The following is a 13,003-nucleotide window of genomic DNA, read 5'->3' on the forward strand; positions in this document are numbered from 1 at the left end:
TCAGGCCCGACATTCTAAAATTTCTAAACTACAGCTGATTTCTAAACTTAGAACTATATTTAGAATGTGATGATTATCGTTTTTATCCGATATATCCCTGGAAAACTTTTTTTACTCCAAGCCCGACTTTCTTAACTACAGCTATTTTCTGAACTTAGAACGATATTTAGAAAGTGATAATTATCGGGTTTTTTGCCGTGTTTATCGTTTTTAGCTAGTTTAGCTCCCATAGGGAATGCACGTAGTTTAGAAATGACTTTAAGGAAAAGAATAATTTCGGACCTAACTCCGTGGCGACTCCGCGCGGATCGTGAGATATTGATAAAAACATGTCATTTCCCGAGCGTATTTTTCACATCCCTAAGTCTGGTTTTGCCGTCCGACCCAAATTGAAATACCCAGGCAAAACCTCGAGCTACTGTACTGCAGCTACGTTTATCTGTGAAACGTTGACAACATACACGATGGTAGCTGACCGAGGCTTGATCTCGGCATTCACCGAGTAATTGTTGAGCGACCTCCTTCTCAACGCCATCGGAATTTATCCATACTTCACTGCACTCTAGCAACTTTGCGCGTGATTTTTCTGTAAAGGAGCAAATTGGCTCCTTTCTTTTTTATCTCGACGACATGGCAAGCATACTGCGTAGCAGTAGAGGCAGCCATTTTAATTACTAAGTAAGGTAACATCTGATTGGCGACCTTGATTTCCCTCCTGCAGTTGCCGCCAATGAAAACGTTTGTTATATTACATGACGGTATAGTGACCTTTACCCTTGTCTGCGTCTACCATTTTTTTATGTAATTTTCACCTGAAATTCTTGCCAAGGTTATTCAAGATTCGGCAGTAGAACATGGATATTTCTATATATTGTATGCAAGGAACCTTCATTGGTACTCATGAAAAATTATCCTCAGGACCATCTGGCATTTTTGACACGATAGACGAGGTGGCGACAGCGCCCCCAGCCCAGCAGAGAGTCTGGGTCACTATGGTGTATCCGAAACTATATTTGAATCTAAAGCCAACATATCAAACGTGTACACGTCTCCAGCTCCATCCATGTCCTCCTGCTGCTGGAAAGAATAGAGTTGATCTTCAAGTCGCGTCTCGTCTTGGACATGTACCATTATAATTTATTTCAACTAAGATAAAATTGTAACCACCGGTGCAGAACTAGCCCTTTGGAACGCAGTTTAAATGGTAGGTACATGGAAATTGCATGGCAAAGTAAAAGCAGTGGTGGAACACCGAATGAGACTGTTAAATATCGTACGCCAGCTGCAGTACAGTAGCTCGAGGTTTTGCCTGGGTGTTTGGGTAGGACCGCAAAACCAGAGTATCTGGTTTTGCCGTACGCCTGACGGTCCTGTGCTGCTGTGCCTGACGACGACGCGAATGTGGCATCGTTCACTGCACTGTGCATCACTGTACAGTGACTAGACTAACCTCCAGTCGCCTGGCTTTTCTCAGCAGCAGTGTTAGCCATAGCCTTGCGTATAACGCCGGCAACACATAGCATGGTAACGGGAGAGGTCGGCCAGTTGCGAGCTCGCCCAGGGCCCGCGCTGACCAACTTGGCCAATGGGAGAGGTCAGCCAGGAGAGGTCGGCCACTTGCATATGATTGCGTACGTATTCTCTTCACAGTCAGTAGATGCTTTAATAAGGGTGACCGGACGATTTGAAACACTGAATTTTTTTGCCAAAATCTTGATGGCGCCTGTTGAAAGTGTTGGTACAAAGTCCAAATCTGAAAAAATAATTTGGCTAATTGGCATGATCACAATTTGGCAGCCTCTGGAAAATCAAAGTTTCCAAATTCTTTCCCTGAGAATATTGTAATGAGGAATAACGAGACAGAGTGACAAAAAATCGGATCAAATATTGTTAAAATGGCTCAAAGATGACTAACTGTACAATAATGAGTCCGGTGAAAGGTGCATTGATAGTTTCCAAATTATTTCTGTGAGAATATTGTTTGGGTTGATAAGTCCAGTGAAAGAAAATGGAAGATTGTCCTCACGTAGCTGCAATAGTGTAGCCTTGGTTGGCCGTGGGGATTGGGCTTCTGTTGTGCGGCTCGCGCCTTGCCCCAACCAAGGCTACAAGGCAAAACTCATATTCAATGCGGCCCCGTGTGTTCTTGGAGCGTCCACTGTTGATCAACAGTGGCGTTTTACGTGGAAATATGAATTTTGTTTGTCAGAGAATCTCGCCTTACCGTGTGCAAATTTCACACAATCCTATATCCCAGATAATGTGAGAATCCTTGAAACCATGTATCAATGGTCAACTGTGCTCCTTGTAGTCTCGCATGCCAGACCTCGAACCTGCGAGCAGCGAAGCCGCGAGGTGCGAGTAACTGCAGGTTATGAGGTCTGGCTAGAAGCAACTGCTCAGGAATGTGATGACGTCAAAAGTGGGCTGTCTTTGCTATGCTAATAAGTATAACTTTGGACCACCGCGTACAGACTGCCATAACGCAGACACTGTATTTTCACTGTATTTGTCCACCATGTTTCACATATCTGCGCCAAAAATCACTCCAGCAAAAATCTATGGCGAGAATTTATTTGTGAAGCCATTTACCACCATCTTATCGGCAGTCGAATGGGGCCCAAAGTCTGAGCTTAGTTTGAACGTAGCAAAATGAAAAAGCAAACTCCATAGAGGATGTCGACGATCAACAATCGTATGCGTTGAAGCAATGCCCAGAGCAATCTTAAAATTAGAGATTGGCCATATCCTGTCAGCAAATTCACGGAAACGTCGTCTCCTTCCAGATAACCCAGGGCTTATTTTTTGAAAATGGCAGGAGAGCTAAAATTCACTCTCCTGAAGCTACTCAGGCGAGTGATTTAGCAGCTCTCCTGAAAATAGTCAGGCGAGTGAAAAAAAATTGTGTCATCTCTTGTGATTTGAATATGGCACTGCTTAAATTAGGAGAGTGACTGAACTGGTCCCCTGAAAACAGTATGAAGAGTGCATGAATAAAATTTATAACGAAAACAATATGCACTAGCTGTCTTTCTTATTGTTATGTAATAGAGAAGGGAGAAAATACGGCACAGTACAATAAATTAGCCACAATCCTGTTTGATTTGTACCAACGACGTAACGTTAATTTATAACTTTTTCAGTTCTGCATAAAAGCAATAATATGCAGACTCCAGATAATTGATTAATTTTATTTATTAAAAGTATGTTGAAATATTGTGGTATAAATTTCAAAGAAACTGTTAAATAACCATAAAAGTCACATTCTGCAGGTACTGCAAATGCCATGGTTTTGGGAAGCAAGTTATGACCAACTGAAGGGGTCATTCTCTTAAACAAGTTAGCATGTAAATTTTTTTGTCTTTTCTATCTGGAAAAAAACCAATATCCTTTTGTTTCTTAAAACAGGTGCAACTAGTCTCCCTACTTTCCATCACTTTATTCTGTATGGCTGAGGAGGCAATCAGTGGAAAATTTACAAAAATGCCATCTCCTCTCTCAATCAAGCACAATTTTCATATTCCTTTATGTCTTTAAAAGTACGTTTACAAAATTTTTACAACTGCTCCAAGAATTTGTCTACACATGGGAGACATGGTAGACTTCACAGGGGAATATACGTTGGTACAAATCATGATGTATTATGGGAAATCTGTAGTACTGTGTACTGGATATATATTCTGATAGATGGAACAGGATAAGCAGTGTTCTCCCACCCAAATGTTCATAGCATATTTATTGGCTAACATTCAACATTTTAAAACAATATATGCAGAAATGTGGCCTCTGTTGCATTCATGGACAAATAGATGAAGTTATACTTATTTAAAGGACATGTATCTTTTTCATGATTTTTTTCATACAAGCCTTTTAAAAATACTATATGGTATGCATTGGATATATTGGGATTAAGACAAAAACCTACCAAGACAACAGTTGACTGTTCTGTCATCAAACATGTTTAATTTTGAACATGGGGGTATTTTTTTACCTCCATAGTTTGAACTACGCCGAGTACCTGTACAGAACTAGATTTTACACTGAATCGTGCTACCAGCAGTCCACAGTCAAGTTATGTTTCATTTGTTTACGTTTGTGGCCCGCTGAAACATCCTGCATGCTCGTTGGTCTTCAACCAAAGTTAACTTGGCCGATTTTACCACGATATATCGAAGTGATCACAAGTTTACATTTCATAAAACAAAACGAATTTATCATAACAGCCACGTCGAGGTACACGATAATCGATGTGTACACTCAAAGGCGAAGAGGGCCGAGGGCTGCCAATTGTTTCAAGAGGTACCATTTTACGACAGTCACACAGAACTCCTATGCTGTACGCCAAAATGTCGCAAAAATTTACTTCTTTCAAAGTTTTACGGTAGAATGAACTCATGATCGTTTCGCGATCTTTTTTAGTCTCCGGGGGGACTTACAGGTTTGGTCATGTCCGTGCATGCGTGTGTCCGTGCGTGTGTCAGTGCGTGTGTCCGTGCGTCCGTTCACGCAGATATCTCAGATATGCCTGGAGCGATTTCATTCAAACTTGGTACATAGATTACTTCATATGTCATACATATGCACGTCGATTTGTTTTTCGATACGATCCAATATGGCCGCCAGGTGGCCATTTTATTACGATTTTTTCATGTACTGAGCCATAACTCAGGCATATCTAAACCGATTTTATTCCAATTTGGTACAAGGACATTAACCTATGTCATACATATGCACATTGATTTGTTTTGTGATATGATCCAATGTGGCTGCCAGGTGGCCATTTCGTTATGATTTTTTCATGTACAGAGCCATAACTCAGACATGTTTCAACCGATTTTATTCAAAGTTGGTACAAGGACATTGACCAATGTCATAGACATGCACGTCAATTTGGTTTGTGATTCGATCCAATATGGCCACCAGGCGGCCATTTTGTTACGATTTTTTTATGTACAGAGCCATAACTCAGGCACATCTCAACCGATTTTATTCAAAGTTGGTACAAGGACATCGACCTATGTAATATATATGCACATTGATTTGTTTTGTGAAACGATCCAATATGGTTGCTGTGTGGCCATGTTACGTTTTTTTCATGTACAGAACCATAACTCAGACATGTATCAAGCAAATTTATTCAAAGTTGGTACAAGGAGATTGACTTATGTCATACATATGCACATCAATTTGTTTTGTGATACGATCCAATATGGCTGCCTTGTGGCCATTTTGTTATGATTTTTTCATGTACAGAGCCATAACTCAGACATATCTCAACCGATTTTATTCAAAGTTGGTACAAGGACATTAACCTAAGTCATACATAAGTAAGTCAATTTGTTTCATGATATGATCCAATATGGCTGCATGGCAGCCATTTTGTTACAATTTTTTTATGTCCTTAGCCAAAACACAGGCACGTCTCAACTGATTTTATTCACCGATTTTATTTAAACTTAGTAAAAGGACATCACAGACCAAACTCATGAAGAGGACTCTATCGTCTCTGAGGACTTGTAATCAAAGTACGTATTAACAAGTGGGGACTGTGTCATCTACGATGACTGTTTCAGAAGTATCGGGTATCTGTCCAACTTTTCAGAGTCAGTTTAATTATTTTAGGCTTTCAAAGGACCAAGAGACCTAGCAGTCGCTCAGGCTAAACTGTTTAATCAGAGATTATACATTTGTTTCCGCGAGTTGGACGTGTAGTGCCAATCATCATGTCGCAGACATTTTCTCCACGTTCGATCTCGATAGCGTAAGCAATATGATCCTTGTTTGTCACGCACATATTTTTCCGATGAAATCTTGCTGCGGCAGGATAACTGTTTGCGTTTTGAACACTTTGAAAGAATATGGCAGCCAAGAAAACGGATTTGGTTTGAGAATATGAGAATAAAGGGCTGTACTTTCTACATTTGCGCACAGTCACTTGTGAGCTATTCAGCTCTGGGACTATTCGCCCCATAGACGTGTGTACATAAGCGAGATAAAACCCAAGTCTGGAAACCAAATGGCTATGGATTATGCCACCATGTCATCTTCGACGTTCAATTTTACCGTGAAAAGTAGCAAGTTTGTCTATCATGTAACCGTTGATCGTTCCCTAGCATTCTCAAAATTCATACCTGGTACTCAATTTGCTTCAAAAACGCTCGTTTCGTGTGATTTTCGACCGAATTCGACGGCCTCATCGCTAAAACATAAGCATGAGCAACATTCCGGTCACCTCACAGTGAACGTTGGGCACCTCCACTTTACTGACATTAGCGCTGCGTACCCATGAGGGGTGACTTGTAGGTTGTTCACGCCTTATGTTTTGGCGAGGTGTCTTCTGAACTCGGCCGAAAATCACAAAAATATTCATACCTGATACTTTATCTGCTTACAAAATGCTCATTTTAATGTGATTTTTGGCCGAGTTCAAGAGACACATCGCCAAAACATAAGCGTGAGCAACATTCCAGTCACCCCTTATGGGTAGGCGGCACCAACATCAGTAAAGTGGAGGTGCCCAAGAGGTGACCGGAATTTTGCTCACGCTTATGTTTTGGCGATGTGTCCATCGAATTTGGTCGAAGATCACACGAAACGAGCGTTTTTGAAGCAAATTAAGTACCAGGTATGAATTTTGAGAATGCTAGGGAACGATCGACGGTGACATGATAGACAAACTTGCTACTTTTCACAGTAAAATTGAACGTCGAAGATGACATGGTGACATTAATCCCAGACTTGGGTTTTTTCTCGCTTATGTACACACGTCTATTGGGTGAATAGTCCCAGAGCTGAATAGACCACGAGTGACTGTGATTTGTGTAGGCCTACATGTACCGAACCGTAGTGGTGCTATATTGAAGTGTTAGGCCCGCGGCCGATACGCTATCACTAGTCGAGTACTATTCTAATACTGTATCACATTGTTGCACGTAAATCGATCCATTCCATTGCTAGAATCTGCTTGCCGAGAACGTAATTCATACTGAAGTGATGTGAACTGAATATTGAAAGCATAAGTGTGCTTCGTGCGTCCATCGGAGGAGATTAGAGTCTGTTACATTTTGGATACAACGTGTGCCTTTGGTCTCAAAAACTTGGGTCCCAGCTGTGGCGCGAGTGGCTAATCGCTCTCGCGGAATTTGTTTTGCGCGAGCGGTAGGCGAGCAGAGCGATCGCTCGCCTCAAAACATAAGGTCTGATAACCTGTCGTGGCTACCTTCTGCTTCGGTTTCAGGCTGTCCATCTCAACTGTCTTCAACGGCATAGATCATTTTTACAGATTTTTTTCATCATGGTTACTGATAATAGCGTAACCGTGATTTCATGAAGCCGTACTTCTGTCTGAGGTCAACGTAAGGCAGTTTACTTCCAATGTTCCAATGAAACATTACTATTCCGTATGAATGTCACAATCATTCAGTCGATTTCAAAAGGCTATTTTTAGACGCTCCACCTACATTCATGAATAAACAATAGATGTACTTTTTCATCCAGCCAATTTTCGAAGCATTCTATTAGACAGTATATATAGCACGTTGGTTCTAGCCAGACCTCGTGACCTGCGGTTACTCGCTGCTCGCGGCTTTGCCACTCGCACATGCAGGTTTCGAGGTCTGGCATGTGAGACTATGCTCCTTGCAGCTGAATGACTTGTCATGCTGGCCGAGTTCCCCAACGGGCCGAGCTTGCAACTGGTCGACCTCTCTTGTATTCCGCAACATGGACAAGTCGGCCAGTAGGCAAACCAGTGGGAGTATGCAACCACTTACATTGTAAAATGTACGATCGAGAATACAGTGTTTTTCTATTTTCTAAGGTCTCGCCAGAGTCATAGTGCAAAAGTGATGTCAATGTTATTCATGAGCGTGATATTTGCAAACTTCCTTCTGCCATGGAGGTTACCTCCCTTCAACGCTAACTACACGATGACATAGGCCGCACAGTGTGGTACATCATGTTTTGCTTTCCATCAAAAAACCTTTAAATCTACAATTTACTACCGTCAAACCATGATGTAAAACGTTATTCATCCAATAATCAAAGATTAAACGTCATTGTGACTGCCTACACATTATACCTCTCGATCGTATGATCGTACGCTCGCCCTGCTCGCAATCTACAGAAACGTTGAGGCTGACTGATGTTTTTCAGGGTGGAACATCTTCGCGTTGTGTTCTGAATGTTCAACAAAATAAAATAAACTATGAAATTAAAAAAACTAAAATTGGCTTGCACATAAAAGCATCTGCTGACTGTGAAGAGAATACGTACGCAATCATATGCAAGTGGCTGACCTCTCCTGGCTGACCTCTCCCATTGGCTGAGTTGGTCAGCGCGGGCACTGGCCGACCTCACAACTGACCGACCTCTCCGGTTACCATGCTGTGTGTTGCCGGCGTTATACGCAGGGCTATGTTGGCCTTAGCGCAACAGTTTCTGAAGTTTATTGCTTCAATTTGTTCTGATTTGGCGCAAACCTGGAGCAATATGCATTGTACCATTAGCATTAGCAACAGTACTGTAGCTCGAGGTTTTGCCTGGGTATTTGCATCAGACGGCAAAGCCAGAGTATCTGGTTTTGCCATCCAACCCTAACACCAAGGCAAAAAACCTTGAGCTACATGTACACTACATTTACTGCAGATACAACATGTACAAGTATGTTTAACTGATGTGGTGCCTGTTGTGGGGGTTCCCAGACACTTTGCACCAAACCCACATCGCACCAAAACAACCTCATACCAAAACCTCTTCGCCTCAGGAGTCAGTTACCCCAAAGCCATTTCATTGCAAAATATACCCCCAAATTATCTCCAACTGATAAAGCTGAAAATAACCAACCACTGCAGTCGAAGTTTTCATCACATTTCAATCATCCCAGAACTAAGGTCTTGAAAGCTTAGCGTACACCTTTCGAGAAAATGACACTGCAGTATTCCGTGCAAAGCACCTAAGTTGTAGCATTTTAGTTTACATTTGTCTTTTTCTAACTCTACCGTTTGTGGTTTTGTGCAAGAATAAATGGTTCATGGTGGCAAAAATGTCCTGACACTGTAATTCTTCAAAGTTGCAGGTAAAACAACGCTGTGATAGTGAAATTGATCATTGTTTCCGGACGAGTTGGTAGTATTATGATTGTACACATAGCACTCTGCCTGATCTCTAAATATGGAAGTGCTCATGAATATTCAATTAGGACAGCGCCTTCTCAATATAACATCCTTTGGGCCAATCAGGTGGCAGCTTTTAGGTCCTTTACTTGGGAAACAAAAAGGCTTCCAGCAACACGAATTTTGCATACTCAACTTTAACGCTTTGACACAAAAAATTTCATCGGTGGCCGAATTTTCCCTCAGGCGGAAAATGATCTTTGAACCCTTGGCTTGCAAATGAACCTTGTGGTTTTGATATCTACTGTTGTTTTCAGGAGTTAAAGGCGATCTAAAAGGACACAGTACAGAGAAAGATATAGATTTGCATTGCCATGGCTCCCAATCCTGGTAAAACCTCTTAGATAATCAATGGAGTCAACTAAAAAACGACAACAGAGTTGAAGTAGCAATCTTTCTAGTGGTCTTACTCTTATGCCTTATGCGGGATATCAGACCACAGATGGGCGAAGATTGTATAAGCGCGCCAACCCCAACTCACTACATGGACATCACATTTAAGGAAATCGAACTCTGAAGTCAACTACATGTACATCCATGTTCAGTGTTCTCCCCAGGCCGTTTAACAGGATCGGCCCCGATCCTTTATTTTTTTCGCCCGATCCTTTATTTTTTCGCCCGATCCTTTATTTTTCATGCCGATCCTGTTTCATGTCCGCCGATTCTCTTTCAATGTGGTTGAAGACCTATTGTTTCTCGGCGGCGATTTTGTCACTTTTATTTCAGCGAGCGTATCAAGTGTGAAACGGTTCTAATGTGGCGATAACACGACGTGCCAGATGATTAAAAGGTTTATTCCATCGCCAAAATGTGTGAAATGGTTAGACTGTTCTCCTTTCATGTCGATGCTTTAGGTGTTTTACACACAATGAGGCAGGGTTATCGGGTGCAAAGCACCCAAGTCGGGCACACAGTCCATGTAGCCGACAATGAGATGCAAATGGATGTAGCCGACAATGAGATGCAAATGATATGCCGTCAAGGTCTCCTCAACTAACTTTCAGCTGGTTCTTCACTTTCTACAATTTTTTTAGTATTTTTTACAAAGGCACAGACTTATTCTACCTGCAACTTAAAACTGATAGTGATTTTGTAGCTCATTCTTTACTATTTTTCATAGTTTTTGGTAGCCGGTAACACACACTTCGTGTTCGTGTCGGCTACATGGACGATCTGCCCAAAGTCGCGCTTGTCCGCCTGTCTGTGAGGAGAATAAATAGGCCGGCCCCGGCCGTATTGCAAATGAACATCGGCTAAGACGGATGAAACTTAAATTCAAAAAGCATGAAATGTGTTAGGCTGCCGATCGTACAGATTTTATACAACGGACATGGAGTATACTCAACGAAAGGCTCGGTGTTGCATCTTTGCCAGCGGGCACTCAGTCAAAGCATGGAGGTAGTTCAATGGTCAAAGCATCTATACTATAGGCAACTGGTTGAACTGCCGTTGCCACCAATGTCTCGCACTTGTAAGAATCCGAAGTGCAGGAAAAGTGATTTCGATCAGAAATGGCTGAAATCGTACGATTGATTGAGACAAAAATCAAGATGCAAAAATGTATGGTACTGCCGCGTGTTCAGATCGTTGCGTGTCCGAGTTAGCCATTTCGAGATCTGTGTAGCAGTACGTAAACATGACGTTGAAGCCATGTGTGTCACCTCGTGTCACGCATTCGTAACTTGCATGGATTTGTTCGATTGACTTTATGAAACAATTGCACTTGATCCAGTTTCAAAACCCATGACCCGTTTTACAATATTCAAGGCACCATGAAATGAAAGAAAAAGGAACTACATGAGCTAAAATAATCATTCGTGTGATCGTCTGAATACAGCAGCTATGTACGTACGGTTAGGGTATACAGTATAGGTTCAAAGGTCGCGTGTGTTCAGGTACGTGTGCTCCACACAATGCACGGCCGCGGCCGACGCTACGCAGTTGTCAAAGTTTCGTACGTTTGTCGAAGTAGAAGTCGATGCAATTTCAAATCTTGTTCTTGAAAATACCCGGTATCAATATTTTCGGGCTTCTTTTTATTATGAATTGAGTTTTAAAGTGAACATATTTCTCTGCAAGCATGCTCCTCTGACTCCGAATTGTAAGTGCAATATTCAGTCCCGTATGAACTTGTCCGTGTGACTGTTTTGCCATGGACGTTTAAAAAAGACGTCCATGGTTTTAGAATAGCAATCTGGCTACAGACAAACATGTACCGGTAGTAACAGAGGATCACATAAAACGTCTGATTTTGAATGTTATTCTAGAAAGAACTGGAAGACTTTGAATGAAAATATGGATGTAATATATGAAGTGCTTAAAGTGCATGAAAGATCTTACTTTATCCTTTTATTGTGGGATTTTTTCTGATGCTATGAAGTGACGTTTGCATTGCATAATTAACATAAAATTTACATAGTTATTGTTATGCAAATTAGCCGATCCTGTTTCAGAAATTTCTGGGGAGAACACTGATGTTAGAATAAGAGGTTTTCCATCACACGGGAGCATATGGGCACAAATTTTGCACAGATAGTGTTGCATTGGCATTGAAAAAAGGTGCATGGAACGCGGGCTATCGATAGGAAATGCATTGAGCAAGACACACTTCCGGGTTCGCAAAAAACGAGAATCCCATTTATGGGGCGCTCAAATATAACTATTTGCTGTGATACATAGCAGAGGTGTATTTGTTTTGTGATGCTGAGAACAACACGAGTACATAAATGAGGGGTTTTAAAAGTTGACTTTTTTTGTGACAAAACAGACTTCTGAACATAGCTCGCTTGGGGAACAGGTCATCCCAACCGGAACCCCTGTCCGCTTTGACCCCAGTACCATACTGGTTTTTAGTCACCTCGACCCCCGATACCCAAGTCACTTCGACCCCATCACACTTTTCACGTTATGTGACATTTTACTGAATTTTTAACTCAACTTTGCAAGAGAGAATTGATGATGTTTCTGTGATATAATTGTTTGCTTCGAAATGATAATTTGGCTGAATATGTTTGCATCACGGCCTAGTGCCTACATGCCTGCGGAGACGATTCAACATGCTCCACAACAAAGCCAAGTCAAAAATTGAAAATATCAATAAAATGGCTTCACAAAGGCTGAAATACGCAATACTCGATGAAGTATGAAGATTGTTAAATGAAATCAAAATTGACAACACCAGTGTTTGTCTCGGGTAGTAATACTTGAACTATTCTACAGACTGTTTATTCCATACAGTGCAGTATTTGTCATTGACAAATCTTTGCAATACATGTTTTGCGATGAGCTGGAAATTTGATTAATATCAAGTTAATGTACATAAATATTACGTTATTTACTTGGACACGTTTATTTTCTCAATCCGCAATCTGCGGACTACGTGCTGAAGTACAGTGACTGCTCATGTCAACAATCGTTTCTCCTTCTGCAGAGTTTCTGTATCCCATTCAAAACGCTGTACCGCGATCACGCGATAGTTACGCTATGTAGCTTTGCAGTATTGAAAATTTATCATAAAAATTAAAAATGGCCACCACGTCTAACAATAGCACGAATTGTTGGGATTATCATACGGAAAAAAGACTGTAAAACAATGAATCTTCATTGGAATTGAAACCATTATTATTGTACATGAGTACCAACCGAGAATGCAGGTTGAGCTCGGCAGTTACACAAGTGTGATACGGTACATGCACTGCCGATCGTATGCATACCAAAGCCTATCCTGGCAAACAACCTTGCCTTTTTAACCCTTTTCCTACCAGACAGTATCACTTCCCCATCAGCCAAGTCAGTAAAAAGCGGTATTGAACCATAACATGACATATTTT

The 13,003-nt window shown here is 41.4% G+C and overlaps 1 protein-coding gene across 3 annotated transcripts in view; it reads left to right on the plus strand.

The window, feature by feature from the left end:
- Nucleotides 1-1,021: 1,021 nt before the first annotated feature.
- The window catches only part of LOC139147056 (conserved oligomeric Golgi complex subunit 7-like), a 148,812-nt gene continuing 136,830 nt past the window's right edge, over nucleotides 1,022-13,003 (plus strand). For 2 of the 3 annotated variants that reach the window (XM_070717907.1, XM_070717908.1), the window contains exon 1: nucleotides 1,045-1,204. In XM_070717907.1, coding sequence (XP_070574008.1) covers nucleotides 1,202-1,204 — 3 coding nt within the window. In that variant the 5' untranslated portion in view covers nucleotides 1,045-1,201. Of the gene's footprint in view, nucleotides 1,205-13,003 lie in introns of all 3 variants that reach the window. The other variant, XM_070717905.1, reaches the window with a different exon arrangement.

This window comes from Ptychodera flava, chromosome 13 (genome assembly GCF_041260155.1).
Source record: "Ptychodera flava strain L36383 chromosome 13, AS_Pfla_20210202, whole genome shotgun sequence".
Lineage (NCBI taxonomy): Eukaryota > Metazoa > Hemichordata > Enteropneusta > Ptychoderidae > Ptychodera > Ptychodera flava.